The sequence below is a fragment of the Canis lupus genome, chromosome 19, assembly GCF_048164855.1.
Source record: "Canis lupus baileyi chromosome 19, mCanLup2.hap1, whole genome shotgun sequence".
NCBI lineage: Eukaryota > Metazoa > Chordata > Mammalia > Carnivora > Canidae > Canis > Canis lupus.
The window spans coordinates 43,441,397-43,460,432 of record NC_132856.1 but is presented as its reverse complement, the minus strand read 5'-3'; the positions used below and the strand labels follow the sequence as shown (position 1 = coordinate 43,460,432).

Sequence of the window (19,036 nt, the reverse complement as noted above, 5' to 3'; positions counted from 1 at the left end):
TGAGGGGCATCTGTATGATAGACACAGCAAGGTCCCCAGAGCAGGTTACAGGAAGTTCCAACTGTCACAGGGTAGCAGGACCAGATTTGTATCTGAGAAGCCAAACCCTGGGTTGCCACAGGGAAGTGGGGTGGAGAGTGGTGTGGTGTGTGTGCTTACCCTGGGGTCCCCACTTTGGGGATTAAGGTCTGGGGAACTGGCTAAGCTCTCAGGGCAGGACCATATCCCCTTCAAGCTCCCCAAAGAAAGGCCCTGTCTTCCCTAGATGCCCCCGCCAGCATGGAACCATAACATTTTGGAATCCCAAATATAGAACCAGGTCTTTTCCCTTACACTGGGTGTCCCAGCCCTCTACCCCAACCCAGGACACCCTCCTCTTGGGTAGTCCCCTGCAAACTTGGTGATATTGTCCTGTCCTGTGCACCCACCCCATCCAGAGAGCCTGCAGGATGCAGATGGCTTGCCTCCCATGCTGCTGTTGCGTCTCGTCCATCTCTTTGGTGCTGTCCTTGCGGGAGGGAAGGTAAGCCAGGAGGAGCCTGTGGACCAGAGGGTGGCCATCTCAGGGTCTCTGCTGGTCGAGCCCCTTGACCACTGGCATCTCTGCCCACACCTGCAGGAGAACGGGCAGATGGCTGTGAGCGCTGGCTCTGTGCAGGGCCTGTTGGGTGTGGTACGGGGCTGGGACCATGGGCCAGCCCAGGACCCCCGCCTAGTGCCCCTGGCGCTGGAGGCACTCGTGGGGGCAGTACATGTCCTGCATGCCAGCCGCACACCCCCTCGTGGGCCAGAGCTCCGCACCCTGCTTGAGGGCTACTTCCGCATCCTTAATGCCGACTGGCCAGCGGGCCCAAGCCCAGGCCCTGAAGAGGCCCTTGTCACCCTACGGGTCAGCATGCTCGGTGGGTATGGGCTCCCAGGCTCTTGGGGAGGTGGCTCTAGCAGGGGAAAGTCTAAGTGATGATGGAAGGCAGGACCGGGCAGCATGGGAAGAAGGTTTAAGGCTGAGAGGACAGGTTGCTGATAGGGGGTTGAGCAGGGCTGACCCTAGACCCCTCCACAGACGCCATCCCCAGGATGCTGGTATGTGAGGACCGGCCGGTGCTACAGGCCACCTTCCTCAGCAACAATTGCTTCGAACACCTGACTCGCCTCATCCAGAACAGCAAGGTGGGCGGGGCCCAGCTCGGGGTGGGGGTGGGGGGCCTGGAACCACTTTTGGGGGCCACACTGCTGCTGAGCCAGTCTGGGCTGGACTGGCCTGGGGGATTGTGTCTGGGGGGATGGCCCGAGGCTCAGGATGGCTCTGCACCCCACAGGAGGGAGATGTCATGGAAGGACAGGAGCTGCCCTGGCCCTTCGTCCCTCTTTCCCCAGCCCCAAGTCCAGGGGCAGGAGGAGGGCTCGGCTGTTTTAGAGTACCTACTGCTGCCCACTTACCTGCCTCCCGCGCCCAACTCTGTTCTGAGCAGGGCATGGGCAGCTCTCAGATCCCTGCCTTCCTTGGTGCCGGACCCAGCTCTCTGCCTGGGTGTCACGGCACACATAGCCTTGCCTCGGGGGCAGAGCCCTAGCTGCTGCCCCTGGTCCTGCTCTAACCCCATCCCTCTCCCCGTCTTCCTCCTCTTCTCTCTCCTCTGCCTCCTCTACCTTGTGCCCTCCCCCTTCCCCACAGCTGTACCTGCAGGCCCGGGCGCCCCCTGAGGGGGACAGTGACCTGGCTACCCGGTTACTGACCGAGCCCGATGTCCAGAAGGTACCACCTTGGGGCTGACCTGCTCAGGCACTCGCCTCCCTGGGCACCCACCACCTGCGCCTCCCTCTTTGAGCCCTTACTGCCTCTGCAGGGGGAAGGAGCTGATACATGCATAAGGCCTGCTGTGGCCTGGTAGTGATGGGGCTGGGTCCCCCATGCTGTGTCATCCACCTTCTAGACCCTTATCCTAGGGAATGGGTAGCAGTGATCTGTGCCCTACTTAGTATTAGTATTGGGAGCTAGGGTTTGGCTTGGCCAAGCTGGAAGGAACCTTCGAAACTCAACCACCTGCCCCCAGTCCCAAAAGGGGAACTGAAGCCCAGATACTATGGGACTTGGCTGTGGCCCCTCACAGATAAGGAAGTCTTCCACACGGGGCCACTTCTTCCCATGGATCCTTGTACTTCCCTTAGGTAGGTCACTGGGAGTCCTTCATCCCCTTATGATGCTCTCTCTGCCTCACCTTCCAAGGGAGCTGTAAGAAACTGCCAGCTGTCATTTGGGGGCTCTGCACGGAGAACCCTCTCCCTGTTGGCTTAACCCCTGGGCCCCCACCTCCAGAGGCCCCCAGCTTTGTCTTCATGAGGCAGCCTTTCTGTGGCTATTGCACTTGTCTTTTCTGAGAACCTGCATATCTATTTGTCTACAAAACAGGCAAGGGCAGGTGAGACCCCTGGTTTTTACAGATATGAAATTAAGGCCCTGAAGGTGGTATGAGGTCACTTGGGGAGTCAGGCCCCATGGAGCCAAAATGCACCCTGGCAGCCTGGCAAATTCTCTAAGCCCTCCTGATCCCTCAACCCTCAGGGGTGGGGTAGGGCAAGTGAGCAGCATGTTTCTAGATGTCAGCCAAGGTGGGCCTCAGTGTCCCCACCTGGATCTCGGGGCAAGGGGCAGGGTAGGACCCAAAGGTCTCGAAGGTTCTTCTGGTTCTCACATCCTGTGATTGATCATCCCCACATTTCCCACCCCCTTGTCAATCATGGGTGATGGAGCACTTGCCTGCCTGCCTGCCTGCACATGTGTGTCTAGCATGGGGGGGAATGGGTGGGGACAGAGGCCTGCAAGCCTACCAGACAGTGGGGGACAAAGGGGTATGGCGAGAGAGTACCCTGTTGATCTGTCCCAGGGAGGCCATTCCCGGTCCTGGTCTCTTCCCTGGCCTCTTTGTCAAAGTGGGTCTTGCCAAGCTGCTTGGCATAGGGTCAGAGTGAGGGTCACATTAGTTCAGACAAGGAGCAGGAGGCCTGGTACCACGCTCCCAAGGCCTCCAGCCAGCTCAGCTACGTGTCCTGGCCCTACACCAGGAGCAGGGGGCTGCCCGCTGTGACACCTTGGTACCTGCTTCTTCTGACTGGCCCTCCCCATCCTAAGGTATTGGACCAGGACACAGATGCCATTGCAGTGCATGTGGTCAGGGTCCTGACCTGCATCATGAGCGGCTCCCCCTCAGCCAAGGTGAGGACGCCGCAGTCTGGCTATGGTAGGGGTGTGGGGTGGGGTTAATCTGACCACGTGTCCCCAGAACTGCTCTGGTTGGTGGCTGTTAGAGCAAGGGAGCTGAGGAAGCGACCATCTTGCCCTGTGGGGTGCAGCTCAGTGCTGTCAGCTGGATATCCTAGGTCAGGGCTGGACTGGGGATGATCTGTAGCCTTCCGAGGGGGACCCTCATCCCCGCATCCATCCTCAGCCCCCTTGCCCTCTCTAGCGTCATGACCCAGAAGCAGAGCCAGGTGTGGGAGCCTTGAAAGATGGTCCTTCCTCCAGGGTTTCCATGGGGTGTGGGTTGGCCCTGGGGCCCACATGCATGTTCCCCTCTTCCCCACACAACCCTGCACAGGAGGTGTTTAAAGAGCGCATCGGCTTCCCTCACCTGCACGAGGTTCTGCAGAGCCACGGTCCCCCCACGCACCGGCTGCTACAGGAGCTACTCAACATGGTGAGGGCAGTGGTGTGTGGGGTCAGGGTCCCGAGGGCGGTCAGGACTGAGTTACCATGGAAGGTGAGCTCTCTGCCGTAGGGGCTCTGTCGGCCGTGGGGATCACACAGTACGACCTGTGACCTGACCACAGGTGTCCTGTCACCAGGATGAAGATCTGGTGCATGCGAGCGAGACCCCGAGATCATCCAGGGAACATACAGCTGGGTGTTAGGCCATCCCAGACCCAAAGCTAAGGCTTGGGAGGTTAATGGTGCTGGAGGCCCATCATGGGGTAGCTTGTGTTGCTCTCCTGGGCTGAAGGCACATGCCCCGAAACAGGGAAGTCCCGCGGTTGGCAGGGTGGCCCGCCCCATGCCTGTTGCCCAGGAGCTGTCTGTTCTCTCTATCCCCAGGCTGTGGAGGGCGACCACAGCATATGTCCGCCGCCACCAATCCTCAACGAGCAGCCGGTACTGATGCTGATGCAGTGGCTGCCGGCGCTGCCCACGGCGGAGCTGCGGCTCTTCCTCGCACAACGCCTTCGGTGGCTCTGTGACAGCTGCCCTGCCAGCAGGGCCACGTGCGTGCAGGCAGGCCTGGTGGGCCACCTGCTGGAGACACTCGGCGCGGGGGCAGCCTTGGGGGCCCACTGCCAGGAGCAGCTGTTGGCATTGCTGCAAGCGCTGGGCCGCGTGTCTCTAAGGCCCCTGGAGCTGCGCTGCCTGCTACGCCCCCCCGCAGGACTGGACTCCGGGCCGGCTGGGGCCGAGGCCGGGAACGCCAGACACGCCGGTGCCGTCATCCGCGCGTTATCGGGCATGGCCCGGCACCAGGGCGGCGCGCGCGCCCTACACTACTTCGACCTGACGCCCGGCATGGCGGGTATCATGGTGCCGCCCGTGCAGCGATGGCCGGGACCCGGCTTCACCTTCCACGCCTGGCTCTGTCTGCACCCCGTGGCCGCGGCCCCTGGCCCGGCCCCCTCCCGGCCACCCCAGCGAAAGCAGCTGTACAGGTGGGTGGCTGCCGGGAGCGGGGGCCGTGGCAGGGCGAGTGGGCGAGCAGCGGACTAACGGGCTCGCCTGGCCCCCGCAGCTTCTTCACCAGCAGCGGCTCGGGGTTTGAGGCCTTCTTCACAGCAGCCGGCACGCTCGTGGTGGCCGTGTGTACCCGGAAGGAGTACTTGACCATGAGCCTGCCTGAGGTGTCCTTTGCCGACTCTGCCTGGGTGAGCCTCTCTCCCGTACGGTCCGGGGCGGAGGGGACGCCAGGTGCCGGCCCGCAGCCTGATGTTGTGGCTTCTCTTCCAGCACTGTGTGGCCATCGTCCATGTGCCTGGGCGCCGGCCCTTCAGCCAAAACCTGGTCCACGTCTACAAAGATGGCCAGCTGGTCCAGACGGCGCCCCTTCGCTGCCCCTCTCTCAGTGAGGTGTGCCATGCAGGGTTTGGGGAGGCCTTGGGGAGCTGGGGCATCTTGGAGAGGGTGAAGCCTGGAGCCCCAGTGTTCCCCCCGCCTCTGCCATGTAGGCCTCAACCTTCAGCCTCTGGGGTCTGTGCAGCCGTGGCGGGGGGCGGGGGGGGTCTCTGTGAGGACCTGGATGCAGGTGGAACCTCAGGCTTTGCTGTGACTTGACCACTTCCCCAACCCTGGCCCCGCAGCCTTTCTCCTCCTGCTGCATCGGCTCCGCTGGGCACCGCACAACGACCACCACCACGGGGCCACCCACGCCACCGGTCCCTGCTGCCCTGGCTCACGCGCATCCCTCCTTTTCCCGCTCCCAGTCAGTCCCAGCCACCGCAGGGCTTGGCTGGGGGTCTGGACTGGTGGCCCCCCTGCAGGAGGGCACCATCAGCTCCACCCTTGCAGGCACACAGGACACTCGGTGGGGCAGCCCCACATCCCTGGAGGGGGAGCTAGGGACCATAGTCATCTTCCATGAAGTGCTGCCGCCAGCGGCCCTGCGGGCCCTGTTCACCTTGGGTGAGCACCCCCACCCACTGGGCCCTGCCCCAGCCCCGGGTAGTCGGGGCTCATAAAGTGCTCAGGGATCTAGGAGGAAGAAGGCACCCCTGGGGGTATATGTCCTCTGATCAGCCAAGAGAAGAGGGAGGCTCTGGATGGGGTTTGGCCAGAGGCCCAGCCAGCTCTGAAGCCCTCTGCCCACCCCTCCCCCCAGGGCCCAATGAGGTGGCACCCTTCAAGCCCGAGAGTGAGCTGCATGAGCTTAGCACCAAGCTGCTCCTCCATTACTCACCTCAGGTATCAGGTGGGGGGGCAACTGGTTCGACCCTACTACCTTGCCCTTGGCCCCCACACTCCATGTGCCGCCTTGCCTTCCACCTGACCCTTGCCACCTGCCCACCCCCTGCCCCCAGGCCTGTAGGAATAACATCTGCCTGGACCTGTCCCCTGGCCATGGGCTGGATGGCCGCCTGACGGGCCACAGGGTGGAGACCTGGGACGTGAAGGTGTGTGTGTGCACGGGCAGGGAGTGCGGGGAGCCTGAGCACGGGCACGTGTGTGTGCAGGGCGGGCTGGGGAGCCACACCATGCCCTGGAAGGTCTTTGGGGAAGCCACCTCCCCTGGACCCAGCTTCCCAGCCGGGAAAGCCTGCTATGGCAGAGTGGGGCAGGAAATGGCTCGGAGCTGCCCTCATACAGCTAGCCTTTCCCCTAGGACGTGGTGACTTGTGTGGGAGGCATGGCTGCCCTGTTGCCCCTGCTGGAGCGAGTGGCCTCACAGCCCCAAGAGGCCGAGGCAGGTCCAGCCGAGACACATGACCTTGTGGGGCCTGAACTGACCTCTGGCCACAATACCCAGGGCCTGCTTCTCCCACTGGGCAAGTCCTCAGGTAAGAAGCCCTGGTGCCTGGGTTAGGGTGGCGAGAGCATCCTGGCATGATAAGAAGGCTGGCGTGCTTGAGGTCTCTGCCACTGGCAGGCCCTTGACACACATCTGTCCCCTTCCTGGTGGCCAGTAGAGGTGCGCATGGAGAGGAATGCCGTGGCTGCCTTTCTGCTGATGCTGCGGAACTTCCTGCAGGGCCATGCTGTGAACCAGGAGAGCCTGGTGCAGTGCCAGGGGCCTGCCATCATTGGGGCCCTCCTGCGTAAGGTAGGGCGGGCTGGGTGCTGCGCTGTCTGACCGAGGGGACTGGGTGAAGGGGAACCTGCGTCCTTAGGGAGAGCCTCCTGGGAGAGGTGGTGGCATCAGAGCGGGGCCTTGCCAGGCTTGGCAGGGTTCGGCTGACAGGGTCTGGTGGAAGTGCCAGCACCCACTGGGGCAGGGGACCCGCACAGCAGTCTGGGAAGCTTGTACCTCAGAGGCAGCCGGGAGCTGCAGACGGATTTTGAGCAGGCAGGGTGCTCGCACCCCTCCGCCTGTGCGGGGCAGGGTGGGTGCTGGGAGGCTCAGTGGCACGCGGCCCGGGCCTGCCACCTCACCCTGGCTCCTTCCACTCCAGGTTCCCAGCTGGGCCATGGACATGAACGTGCTCATGTCTGCCCAGCTGCTGATGGAGCAGGTGGCAGCAGAGGGCAGTGGGCCCCTCCTGTACCTGCTCTACCAGCATTTGCTCTTCAACTTCCACCTCTGGAGCCCCAGTGACTTTGCCGTGCGCCTTGGTAGGTGTGGGGACTCGGAGGAGGGGATGCCACCGGGAGAGGCGGGGCGGGGGGGTAGAGTTTCTGAGAAGCGATAACCCCGCTCCAGGCAATCTGAGGAGACGTATCTGCTCTAGAGCATCTGAGGGGGAACGTAACCCTCCCCCCGGGAGATCTGGCAGGGACATGGCCCTGTCCTAGAGGGATACCTGGTGGCCTGAGTCCTCTGATGATGCCCATTCAGGCCACATCCAGTACATGTCTAGCATAGTCCGGGAACACAGACAGAAGCTGCGGAAGAAGTATGGGGTTCAGTTCATCCTGGATGCGCTGCGCACCCACTACAGGTGAGGCTGGCGGGGGCAGACAAGCTATGGGGCCCACACAGCCGCCTCTGACCTTGGAAATGTGCTTCGGTCCCCCAGCTCACCTGCCACTCTCCCTGCTCTCTCCCCCCCTTCCCCTGCCTTCTCCTGGTCCTGGGTGGCTGTGCCTGCTGGGACCGGCTCAGCCCACAGCGGGAGCACCCCCTAGCGGCTGACGATGTGCACACCGTGCAGACCTCACTCCTTGGCCTGGTGCGGGAGTTGCTGGTTCGGAGCTCTGCCACTGATGACATGCAGGTTGTGCTTAGCTTTCTGGTGGCTGCAGGTGATGATGGCCAGGTAGGCTGGAGGGTGGTGAGGGTGAGGCTTGGGTGAGGGGTGGGGTGTGGCTACGCTGAGGGGAGCAGCCAGCCCAGAATGAGACTGTGTCCCCAGGTGGTGGGTGCTCTGGACCTGCTACTGGCACTGCTGCAGGGCTCACCAGCACAGGAGTCTCTGGCCATCTTCCTGTTGGAGCAAGGGAACCTGGAGGTCTTGCTGGCTCTGCTAGTGCAGCCGAGGTCACTGCCCCTGCTGCCCGACCGAGTCTGCAAGGTACAGCCAGCCTGCGCTGACCCTAGCATTCCATCTGCCGGGGCCCCTCCCCAAGGGCCAGGGAGGTGAAACAGGTCCCTCTCGGAGCCACAGACCTACGTGGTGACTTCCCTCCTCCAGTAACTCCTTCCTCATGATGACAAACCCCCTGTGATCCTCCCTCCCCCTCCCCCCAGATCCTGCGCAAACTGCAGCAGAATGAGCGCTTACCTGAGCGGAGCCGTCAGCGGCTTCGGCTGCGAGAATACAGTCTCCAGGGTCTCATTGCCTGCCTGCCAGAGGGGGCTGCCTCCCCCCAGCTCTGCCAGGGCCTCTACAAGCTGTTCCTGGGGGCAGGTACAACCTGGTGGGGGCCAGGAGGCAGGCCAGGTGGAAGGGTAAGACAGGTCCAGGAAACAGAGCAGGCAGATGTAGGGAAGGCATCGGCACGGGGGGCCAGGGCTGAGCCAAAGGGGGAGCAAGGTCCCCTTCGGGGCTCAGCTCCTCAGGGCCTCTCTGACCACCCTTCCAGATTGCGTGAACCTCTCTGATCTCTTGGCCGTGGTGCAGCTATCCCTCCAAGCCGACCTCAGCGTCCGCCTGGACGTTTGTCGCCAGGTGAGTCTGGGAGGTGAAAGCTTGCAGAAAAGGGGGCTTCGACCCTGGGGGCTTCACTTCACCTGCTGGTGATGAAGGCTCTCTGGAGGCCTCCCTGCAAAGGCCCTGGGGTGGGGGGTCTGGAGGCAGACCGCCAGATGAATCCCTGACTTGCTGTGCCCTGGCCCGGCAGCTCTTCCACCTCATCTATGGACAGCCAGACATAGTGCGGCTGCTGGCCCGACAGGCTGGCTGGCAGGATGTGCTGACCCGGCTGTACGTCCTGGAGGCCACCACAGTTGCCAGTCCCCTGCCCTTCTCCCCAGAGCCAGCCCTATGCAAGCCACCCACCGAGTCACCTGAGACTTCGGATGTCTTCTTGCCCTCAGAGACCCCCAGCCCTGACCCTGACACCTTTTATCATGCTCTCTCCCCATTTTGTATACCCTTTGACCTGGGCCTGGAACGGGCCAGCGTGGGTTCATGCAACACTGCCGGCGGGGGTGGTGGCAGCGGCAGTGGGACTCTTACTCCAGCCAGCCAGCCTGGCACACCGTCCCCGCTGGACGGGCCCCGGCCCTTCCCTGTTGCCCACGGCCGCCATAGCTCCAGTCTCTCCAATGTGCTGGAGGATGGCAGCCTCCCGGAGCCCACCACCAGTGGGGATGATGCCTCAAATGCCAGCAACCCTCAGGTGAGACGAGTCCTCCCTGTGCCACTGGGCGGTTCTGAGAGACCCCTCTGGGACCCAGGGCACGCAGTATGACCTTTCTATGGGTAGGGTACTATCTGACATCGCGGCTCTAGCTCTCACCCAGTTGGCATGGGTGCTGCCCCTGCTAGCTCTTAGCGGCAGTTGTGTTCCTGACGGGGTCCCAGAATAGGACAAATGATGTCAGGCCAGGGTCAGGACACCAGCCAGGCTCTGGAGAGTCCTTAAGAGAGCCTGGAGGGCAGAGACTTTACAGGGTCTCTGGGCAGCATCACTCTAAGGGATCTGCCTTGTGTTTCCAGGTTGGGGGAGGGATCTCTGCTTATACTAAGGCATTTTCCAGAGAATTCCAGGACAATTCATGAGGCCTGTGAGAACCGTGGGGTAATTTTGTGAACCACCTCATCTCCTCTGACAAGTCACTGAAATCTCAGGATTCTCCCTGGAATTCAAGCAGTGGCTAAGTCCTCTCTACACCTTTTTTCTAGGCCCCAGGCTGTCTGTTGGCCAAGGGCTGTCCCTCCTAGTAGGGACACCCAGTAGTGGTTGGCAAGGGGTGCTCCACAGGGAGAGCGTGAGAGTCAGCAGTTCCCTCCCTTCCCCACCCACCCCACACCTCGCATCTGTGCCCACAGCAAACCTCTGAGGAGGAGTTGTGCAACCTGCTCACCAACGTGCTGTTCTCGGTGACATGGCGTGGTGTGGAAGGCAGTGATGAGGCCGCCTGGCGGGAGCGCGGCCAGGTGTTCTCGGTGCTCACCCAGCTGGGGGCCTCTGCTACGCTTGTGCGGCCACCGGACTGCATCAAGCGCAGGTAAGGAGGCCACTCGGGGGAGTGAGGGTTCCCTGAGGAGCCTGAGGGCAGAGAAGGCAGTCGGGCAGACACCTGAGTCTCTCGCCCCTCCCCAGCCTCCTGGAGATGATGCTTGAATCAGCCCTGACCGACATCAAAGAGGCCCCCGTTGGAGTCCTGGCCAGCCTTACCCAGCAGGCGCTTTGGCTGCTGCGCCTGCTGCAGGACTTCCTGTGCGCAGAGGGCCACGGTAACCAGGAGCTGTGGAGTGAGAAGGTGCGGCAGCTCAGAGGCCTGTGAGCCACACGAGTCCACGTGTTCACGTGAGCCCGCAGGCATCTGGTGTGGGAGGTGGAGGAGTGCACAGGCACATTCATGGGTGCATCAGCATGGTGTCTGTGTGTGCAAACCCCACCTGGCCCCCAGACTAAACCTTACCTTGCTCCCTCCCCATGGGCTTCTGGCTTCCTCTGATGATGGCTGCTTGGAATATGTTGGGCTGTAGCTCTTTGAAGGAGTGTGCAGCCTGCTTGACCGCCTGGGAGCCTGGCCTCACCTGGCCAATGGCACAGCGGATCTCCGAGAGATGGCACAGATTGGCCTGCGCCTAGTGCTTGGCTACATCCTGCTGGAGGACCCACAGGTGAGCACCGGGTGGGTTGGTTCCGCAGTGGCAGGTGTGGGGAGCCTGGGAAGTGGCTGGGTGCCACTCACACCCCCTGCTGCCCACAGCTGCACGCCCAGGCCTATGTGAAGCTGCACTCACTGCTGCAGACCACAGTGCCCATGCGGCGGGAAGAGGCCTGCTATGTGCTGTCTAAGCTGGAAGCGGCCCTGGCGCGGGCGCTGAACACCTCCCCCTCAAAAACGACCACCCAGGACAAGGAGTCCCCAAGTGCAGCTGCTGCTGCCACTGAACGCTGCTCGTGGCTGGTACCTCTGGTGCGGACGCTGCTGGACCGTGCCTATGGGCCGCTGGGGCTCCAGTGGGGACTGCCTTCCCTGCCACCCACCAACGGTAGCCCCACCTTCTTTGAGGACTTCCAGGCCTTTTGTGCCACACCTGAATGGCGCCACTTCATCGATAAGCAGGTGCCTGGAGGTGGCGGGGCGGGAAGAGACATGGGGACCCCCCCGCCCCCGCCCGGCCCCGCACCGAGCGCTGATCTCCTCTCCCTGCCCAATCTTGCAGGTACAACCCACCATGTCGCAGTTCGAGATGGACACGTACGCGAAGAGCCACGACCTCATGTCGGGCTTCTGGAACGCCTGCTACGACACGCTCATGAGTAGTGGACAGCGGCGCCAGCGGGAGCGGACACAGGGCCGCCGGGCCTTCCAGGTGGGCAGCCTGCGGCCAGGATGGGGAGCCGCCCCACTCCTGCGCCCAGAGGACGGCTGGTGGGTCCGGAAGCCGCCGGCAGGACTGACCCCATTCCTCCGTCCCCCACCCCCAGGAGCTGGTGCTGGAACCCGCGCAGAGGCGGGTGCGCCTGGAAGGGCTGCGCTACGGGGCCGCGGTGAAGCAGCAGGCAGCGCAGCAGTCCACCGCCCTGCTGCACTGGGGGGCGCTGTGGCGGCAGCTCTCCAGCCCCTGTGGGGCCTGGGCCCTGAGGTGGGGCCTGGGAGGGGCTGCGCCTGGGGTGAGGCCCGGGAGGGATGGGGACTTCACGGACTGCCGTGCCCACCCGTGACCACCCTCCTGGACGCACCTGCAGGGACCCACCTGTTCCGCGCTGGAAGCTGTCCAGCGCCGAGACGTACTCGCGCATGCGTCTGAAGCTAGTGCCCAACCACCACTTCAACCCGCACCTGGAAGCCAGCGCTCTGCGGGACAACCTGGGTGAGAAAGGGTGCCCTGAGCTGGATCTTGCCCAACCTCGTCAGCCCTGCCCTGCCCAGCTCTGACTGAACACCCTTGGGCGCACTGCAGGTGAGGGCCCCCTGACACCTACAGAGGAGGCCTCGCTGCCTCTAGCGGTGACCAAGGAGGCCAAAGTCAGCACTCTACCCGAGGAGCTGCAGGAAGACCAGCTGAGCGAGGAAGAGCTGGCTGCGCTAGAGAAAGCGTGAGTGGGGCTGGGAGAGTGCAACCAGGAGAGTGGGGAGCGGGGAGCAGGGGGCCTACTCCAGTGGACACGTGCCCACTGTGGGACTGACTCCCGAGTCGCTTCCTTTCCTGGGACAGGGGTAAACACCCTTAAGGGGGGAGCCCTGGGTGGCTCAGCAGTTGAGCATCTGCCTCCAGTTCAGGTGGTAATCCCGGAGTCCTGGGATTGAGTCCCGCATCGGGCTTCCCATAGAGAGCCTGCTTCTCCCTCTGCCTATATCTGCCTATATCTCTATCTCTCTGTGTCTCTCATGAATAAATAAATAAAATCTTTAAAACAAACAAACAAAAAAAACACCGTGAAGGGACTGTCCAAAATCAGGTGGGATGTGGGGGGTGGGGGTGGGGAGAGCTGTCTAGCAGAAGTGGCAGTGGCTCTTTGATCACTAGGCACCCCAGGCCAGGACTGAGAAACACAAACCAGATCAACACGGGGCCCCAAGGGAGTGGGCAGGGGCTGAATGGGCCAGGGTTAGGAGCTGGTGTCCTGGCAAGACACTCAGAGGCCCAGTTTTGGGGTGGGGACTGGGGTCAGTGGGCACTGGGACCCTGGACAGTTCCTCTCTTCTGGGAAGCATGAGAGAATGTACCCCATGACCTGGTGGCACCGGAGTGTGGTCTTGGGCTTATCCGGAAGGGGGTCCTAGAGCCTTGAGCCTGAAGTCGGTGTGGCCCCCAGGATGCAGGCAGTGGAACTGGATGAGCAACATGAGAAGCTGGTGCTTTCAGCCGAGTGTCAGCTGGTCACGGTGGTGGCTGTGATCCCAGGGCTGCTGGAGATCACCACACAGCACGTGTACTTCTATGATGGCAGCGCCGAGCGTGTGGAAACGGAGGAGGGTGCGTCCTACTAGAGCTGGTTAGGACAGCAGGGGATGGCTGGGGCCTGGTGAGGCCAGGGTGAGTGACTGCTGCACCCATGTCCATCCGCACAGGCATCGGCCACGACTTCCGGCGCCCGCTCACGCAGCTGCGAGAGGTCCACCTGCGCCGCTTCAACCTGCGCCGCTCAGCACTCGAGCTCTTCTTCATTGATCAAGCCAACTACTTCCTCAACTTCCCGTGCAAGGTGGGCGGGGCCATAGCCTCGTCTCCTTGCCAGGCCCCCAGGCCCCAACCGTACCCCATCCCACCCCACACCCAGGTACGGAACCAGATGTATTCGTTGCTCCTGCGCCTACGACCCCCCGCCCAAGGCTACCTAAGCAGCCGCTCCCCCCAGGAGATGCTGCGTGCCTCCGGCCTCACCCAGGTGAGAGACCTCGAGTGTGAGGAGGCAGGGGGGCAAGGCCAGGGTCCTGTGGTTGGGAGGAGTGCTGGACAGTCCAGCTGACTCACCTCTTGCCTGCCCCTGCCCCCCCAGAAATGGGTACAGCGTGAGATTTCCAACTTCGAGTACTTGATGCAACTCAACACCATTGCGGGGCGGACCTACAATGACCTGTCTCAGTACCCTGTGGTGAGGAGCCACTCCTTATCTCCACCCCTGCCCCTCTGGTCTGCCAACCCTGCTTCACTCCAGTGTAGGCGCTGATGGTGGGCCAAGCCCTGAGCCTGCCTCTGGCCGCACCCAACATACCCCCCTGGCCTCTGTTCTCCCTGAAGGGAATCTTGTTCTGGCCTGCCTCCCTGGGTCCCTCCAAGTGGTGCACCCTGCCCCCCCCCCCTTGCCTTCGGCTCTGCCCATCTTCCTGAGGGTGAGGGCAGGGCAGGCTGGGCAGGTAGGCCATCAGGACCCTCATGCAGCTCCTTCATGGGTGGGTGGCCAGTTCCCCTGGGTCCTGCAGGACTACGTGTCCCCAACTTTGGACCTCAGCAACCCGGCCGTCTTCCGCGACCTGTCCAAGCCCATCGGTGTGGTGAATCCCAAGCACGCCCAACTCGTGAGGGAGAAGTGAGCATGTGGGCAAGGTCGGGCTTGAGGGTCGGGATGGGTGAGGGCAGGGCTCCTGCTGACTCCCCTCTAACTGTGGCTCCAGGTACGAGAGCTTCGAGGACCCAGCGGGCACCATTGACAAGTTCCACTATGGCACCCACTATTCCAACGCCGCAGGCGTGATGCACTACCTCATCCGCGTGGAACCCTTCACCTCCCTGCATGTCCAGCTGCAGAGTGGCCGGTGCGGCCCAGGGCGGGGCTGGCAGATGGCAAGGGTGGGGGTGGGCTGCTGCAGATGATGGGGGGAGGTTCCCTTCTTTCCCCCAGCTACAGCTCTCCTTCCTTGACTTCATTCTCCCCACCTCACTTTGGCCTGTGCCCTTCCTGCAGCTTTGACTGCTCCGACCGACAGTTCCACTCAGTGGCAGCAGCCTGGCAGGCCCGCCTGGAGAGCCCTGCTGATGTGAAGGAGCTCATCCCAGAGTTCTTCTACTTCCCCGACTTCCTGGAAAACCAGAATGGTGAGGGCTGGCATGGGGCTGGGAGGCCTGGGGACAGAGCGCACAGGGGGGTGGCCAGGGAGCACATGAAGATGGCACAGGGAGACAGCTGACCCAGTCCTCTGTGCCAGGCTTCGACTTGGGCTGCCTCCAGCTGACCAACGAGAAGGTGGGCGACGTGGTGCTGCCTCCGTGGGCCAGCTCTCCTGAGGACTTCATCCAGCAGCACCGCCAGGCTCTGGTGAGGAGATGAGCACAGACAGGCAGACAGGTGCCCCAGGCTTGAGGGGCAGGGGTGGGGTGGGGGGGTCAGCTGTCTCTGGACTGACTGGCCCCTCCCCACCCCCAGGAGTCAGAGTATGTGTCTGCCCACCTGCATGAGTGGATTGACCTCATCTTTGGCTACAAGCAGCGAGGCCCAGCTGCGGAAGAAGCCCTCAACGTCTTCTATTACTGCACCTATGAGGGTGGGCGGTGGCCTGGACTCACTCGGGGGCCGGGGTGCAGCGGGAGTGGGGGCTGGGAGCAGAGGGTGCAGAGGGAGTCCTGACTGCCCTGTTTGCCTGCCCAGGGGCCGTGGACCTGGACCACGTGGTGGATGAGCGGGAACGGAAGGCTCTGGAGGGCATCATCAGTAATTTCGGGCAGACTCCCTGTCAGCTGCTAAAGGTAAGGCCACCTTGGGGCTTGGGGGATCACGGTCAGGGATCTGATGGTGCTGACCGGCCACTTGTCCACAGGAGCCACATCCAGCTCGGCTGTCAGCCGAGGAAGCAGCCCAACGCCTTGCACGTCTGGACACTAACTCGCCTAGCATCTTCCAACACCTGGACCAGCTCAAGGCCTTCTTTGCAGAGGTGAGGGGAGGCAGGGCTTCATTTCCTACTCTGAGATGGGTTCAGCTCCAGAGTCCTTACCTCTTAGGGCATATGGAAAACCTAAATCAAGGTCACTGATATTAGATGTCTTTGAAAAAGAGGTAAAGGGAAAGGAACATGGGAGCAGGAGTAGGGTTCCTCCTTTGAAGAGGCCAGGACGCGTTGTCGACTCCCCTGACCGCCTCTGAAAGCCTTAGGGAGACCAGAAGGCAGGCAGTCTGGCCTTGGGTGATGTTCCTCATGTTTCTGTTCACATGAGAAGGCCCCTGGGCCTGACATTTTTAGCTTCTCTTCCCCTCCTGCCAGCAAATGGGGGACATGAAGTAAGAGGATGGGAAGACCAAGTTGAGCCCAAGAGTGAGACTCTGAGACCTGCCTTGTCCATCCCAGCTTCTCACTTCCTCACTTTCTGAGATGCCCTCCTGTTTGGCAGAGGGACCTCTGCCCTCTGACACCTAGTCTGCCAGCACTGGGGGCTGAGAGGAGAAGAAAGAATGGTGCCCCGGTTGTGGGTAGGGGTGTGGGGTTCCTGGCCGACCACTCGGGCACAGCCGGCCCCGTACTCTCCTCTGCAGGTCATCAGTGAAGGCGTGCCCCTGGTGCTGGCCGTGGTCCCCCACCGGCAGTCCCACTCTTTCACCATCCAGGGCTCCTCAGATCTGTTGGTAAGTGCTCGGGGCAGCGCCCACCCCAGCTCCACCCCTCTCTGACTCTGCCTCACACCCACTTCTGTCCCCTCTTGCCCACAGGTGACTGTGAGTGCCAGTGGGCTGCTGGGCATCCACAACTGGTTGCCCTATGACCGTAACATAAACAACTACTTCAGCTTCAACAAAGACCCCACCATAGGCAACCCCAAGTAGGAGAGAGGGAGGTGGGCAGGGGTGGGCTCTAAATACCTTGTATCCTGAGCTATTCCCCCACCCACACACACACCTAGTCAAGGTGGGGGCTGGCTGAAGGGTCTGGCCAAGGTCTCTGAGGGCCTGGGTCTTCTGTGTTGGCCTGGCCTCACCCCACCTGTCATCCCCCTCATCGGGACAGGATGCAACGACTGCTGAGTGGCCCGTGGGTGCCGGAAAGTGGCGTGAGTGGGCAAGCCCTGGCAGTGGCCCCCGACGCAAAGCTGCTGTTCAGTGGTGGCCACTGGGATGGCAGCCTGCGAGTGACTGCACTGCCCCGGGGCAAGCTGTTGAAGCAACTCAACCGTCACCTTGGTATGCATGGCCTTGGAGCTGGGGTGGTGCAGGCAGGGGTAGCTGGCCAGGGAGGGTGTGACTCCTCTGTTCCGTTTGTACCCTCCCGGTGCAGACGTGGTGACCTGCCTTGCACTGGACACCTGTGGCATCTACCTCATCTCAGGCTCCCGGGACACCACGTGCATGGTGTGGCGGCTCCTGCAGGAGGTGTGTGCTGGATGGGCAGCCCCGTGGGGCCCCCACAGTCCAGACCTGCAGCCCATCTGCCCCTCAGCTGATTGTCAGTCCTGCCCTTCTCTTGCCACCGTGAGCAAGCCCGGGTCTCCATGACCCTCCAGTTCTCTGGCTTTGGATAAGACCATCACTTTCTTGAGCCTTAGCCTCCTCACTCAGGGGCCAGGGTAGTGAGATGTCCCCAGTCCTAAGCCAACCCTGGCTCCCCACAGGGTGGCCTCTCTGTGGGACTGGCGTCAAAGCCCGTGCAGGTCCTCTATGGGCATGAGGCTGCAGTAAGCTGTGTGGCCATCAACACTGAACTCGACATGGCTGTATCGGGATCTGAGGTGTGTGTGTGTGTCTGTGCCCAGGGGAGGCCCAGTTTGCTAGACAATGTCCCTGGAGATTGAAGACCCCTGCCCAGTACCCTAAGCTGCCTTCTTACAGGATGGAACTGTGATCATCCACACTGTACGCCGTGGCCAGTTTGTGGCAGCACTACGGCCCCCGGGGGCCACATTACCCGGACCCGTGTTCCATCTGGCGCTGGGGTCTGAGGGCCACATTGTGGTACAGAGCTCGGCGCGGGAGCGTGTGGGGGCTCAGGTATGGAAGAACGGTGCTCAGCCGAGAAAGGGGTAGTTGGGATTCTGTCCCTGCTGACCCCTCTTGCTTCTTCCAGGTCACCTACTCCTTGCACCTGTACTCCGTGAATGGGAAGTTACGGGCTTCACTGCCCCTGGTAGAGCAGCCCACAGCCCTGGCGGTGACAGAGGACTTTGTTCTGCTGGGCACAGCCCAGTGTGCCCTGCACATCCTCCACCTGAACAAGTGAGTGACGCTATTTATGAGTTCATTGGACCTTCAAGGTGATGGGCATTGGCGGAGGATAACAAAAGGTACTCCGCACTTCGACCCCTCTACCAACCCCCCTCCCGTGCGGGACCCACTCATGATCCCTAAACATGTCCATGGCACATTCTTCAGGGCCTGTCTCCTGTCCCCCAGTGGGTTGATCTTGCCCCGGGCCCCCCTTAGCCACACACCTGTGGGAGATCCGAGTGTTGAGCGTTGAGCGGACAGAGGATGAAGACAAAGCTGCCCTGCAGCTGAGAGCTCGGGTCTCCCTCCCTGCAGACTGCTCCCGGCGGCGCCCCCCCTTCCCATGAAGGTGCCCATCCGCAGCGTGGCAGTGACCAAGGAGCGCAGCCACGTGCTCGTGGGCCTGGAGGACGGCAAGCTGATTGTCGTGGGCGCGGGGCAGCCCTCCGAGGTGAGGCCGAGGGCGGGGCGCGCGGGCGGGCGGGCGGGACGGTCCTGGCCCCGCTCTCCGCAGTCCTACTGCTCCCGCCTCCGCTCCCCCAGGCGCGCAGCAGCCAGTTCGCGCGGAAGCTGTGGCGGTCCTCCAGGCGCATCTCGCAGGTGTCCTCGGGGGAGACGGAGTACAACCCGGGAGAGGCGCGCTGACAGCTGCCCCGCCCACCGCGCAGGCCCCGCCCCGGCAGCCGGCGGGAGTCGGGGGAGCCGGGGGGAGGCGCCCGCGCGGCGGCCGCGCGGCCCGGCTCCGGGGGTGGGCGGGACCCCACCCCCGCCCAGCTCAGGGATTGGCGGGCGGCTCGCTCCCGGAAGTCCCGCCCCTCGCCGGCAGAGGGGCCGCCCGGAGCCCGGCACCGGCCGGAGCGGCCGCACAGCACTTTTTGCACAGTGCGGGGCGGGAGCCCAGGCTCCCAAACCTCGCGTCCCGGCGGAGCCCGGGGGCCGGGCTGTGGCCTTAATCTCTAAAGGCGGCCCCCCGCTCCCGCGCTCTCGGCAATAAACCTGGCCTAGTTTTGTAGCTGCTTCGCCTCCGAGTATGCGTGCGCGCGGCGCCTCCGCCTGCCCAGGCCGCCGTCCTGGGCTCGGTACCCCGGCCCGGGAGCCCCCCGGGACCACGCGCGCTGTCCGCAGCCCCGCCGCGCCCGGCTGCGCCTC

At 62.8% G+C, this 19,036-nt stretch overlaps 1 protein-coding gene and 1 long non-coding RNA gene across 11 annotated transcripts in view; one reads left to right on the top strand and one right to left on the bottom strand.

Moving 5' to 3' along the window:
- Window positions 1-18,899, top strand: part of NBEAL2 (neurobeachin like 2) — a 29,373-nt gene extending 10,474 nt beyond the window's left edge. For 2 of the 10 annotated variants that reach the window (XM_072786457.1, XM_072786459.1), the window contains exons 7-54: window positions 438-523; window positions 620-902; window positions 1,064-1,170; window positions 1,676-1,756; window positions 3,131-3,214; window positions 3,597-3,695; window positions 4,091-4,692; window positions 4,773-4,905; window positions 4,988-5,107; window positions 5,338-5,659; window positions 5,856-5,938; window positions 6,055-6,147; window positions 6,357-6,531; window positions 6,658-6,794; window positions 7,144-7,303; window positions 7,527-7,629; window positions 7,794-7,947; window positions 8,044-8,202; window positions 8,379-8,538; window positions 8,714-8,799; window positions 8,972-9,472; window positions 10,126-10,304; window positions 10,400-10,559; window positions 10,789-10,926; window positions 11,016-11,375; window positions 11,476-11,625; window positions 11,741-11,898; window positions 12,002-12,126; window positions 12,217-12,352; window positions 13,073-13,233; window positions 13,329-13,645; window positions 13,757-13,852; window positions 14,163-14,287; window positions 14,373-14,513; window positions 14,663-14,793; window positions 14,904-15,013; window positions 15,122-15,239; window positions 15,344-15,441; window positions 15,513-15,629; window positions 16,226-16,315; window positions 16,400-16,509; window positions 16,695-16,867; window positions 16,962-17,056; window positions 17,296-17,412; window positions 17,513-17,671; window positions 17,748-17,896; window positions 18,203-18,338; window positions 18,431-18,899. In XM_072786457.1, coding sequence (XP_072642558.1) covers window positions 438-523; window positions 620-902; window positions 1,064-1,170; window positions 1,676-1,756; window positions 3,131-3,214; window positions 3,597-3,695; window positions 4,091-4,692; window positions 4,773-4,905; window positions 4,988-5,107; window positions 5,338-5,659; window positions 5,856-5,938; window positions 6,055-6,147; window positions 6,357-6,531; window positions 6,658-6,794; window positions 7,144-7,303; window positions 7,527-7,629; window positions 7,794-7,947; window positions 8,044-8,202; window positions 8,379-8,538; window positions 8,714-8,799; window positions 8,972-9,472; window positions 10,126-10,304; window positions 10,400-10,559; window positions 10,789-10,926; window positions 11,016-11,375; window positions 11,476-11,625; window positions 11,741-11,898; window positions 12,002-12,126; window positions 12,217-12,352; window positions 13,073-13,233; window positions 13,329-13,645; window positions 13,757-13,852; window positions 14,163-14,287; window positions 14,373-14,513; window positions 14,663-14,793; window positions 14,904-15,013; window positions 15,122-15,239; window positions 15,344-15,441; window positions 15,513-15,629; window positions 16,226-16,315; window positions 16,400-16,509; window positions 16,695-16,867; window positions 16,962-17,056; window positions 17,296-17,412; window positions 17,513-17,671; window positions 17,748-17,896; window positions 18,203-18,338; window positions 18,431-18,532 — 7,679 coding nt within the window. In that variant the 3' untranslated portion in view covers window positions 18,533-18,899. Of the gene's footprint in view, window positions 1-437; window positions 524-619; window positions 903-1,063; window positions 1,171-1,675; window positions 1,757-3,130; window positions 3,215-3,596; window positions 3,696-4,090; window positions 4,693-4,772; window positions 4,906-4,987; window positions 5,108-5,337; window positions 5,660-5,855; window positions 5,939-6,054; window positions 6,148-6,356; window positions 6,532-6,657; window positions 6,795-7,143; window positions 7,304-7,526; window positions 7,630-7,793; window positions 7,948-8,043; window positions 8,203-8,378; window positions 8,539-8,713; window positions 8,800-8,971; window positions 9,473-10,125; window positions 10,305-10,399; window positions 10,560-10,788; window positions 10,927-11,015; window positions 11,376-11,475; window positions 11,626-11,740; window positions 11,899-12,001; window positions 12,127-12,216; window positions 12,353-13,072; window positions 13,234-13,328; window positions 13,646-13,756; window positions 13,853-14,162; window positions 14,288-14,372; window positions 14,514-14,662; window positions 14,794-14,903; window positions 15,044-15,121; window positions 15,240-15,343; window positions 15,442-15,512; window positions 15,630-16,225; window positions 16,316-16,399; window positions 16,525-16,694; window positions 16,868-16,961; window positions 17,057-17,295; window positions 17,413-17,512; window positions 17,672-17,747; window positions 17,897-18,202; window positions 18,339-18,430 lie in introns of those variants that run through there. The other 8 variants (XM_072786461.1, XM_072786462.1, XM_072786458.1 and 5 more) reach the window with 7 other exon arrangements.
- LOC140610407 (uncharacterized) lies at window positions 323-8,202 on the bottom strand. Its single transcript, XR_012012072.1, has 3 exons — window positions 7,845-8,202; window positions 7,492-7,573; window positions 323-539 (listed from the first exon to the last, which is right to left on the bottom strand). It is a non-coding gene; the product is annotated as an uncharacterized lncRNA (long non-coding RNA).
- Window positions 18,900-19,036: the final 137 nt, after the last annotated feature.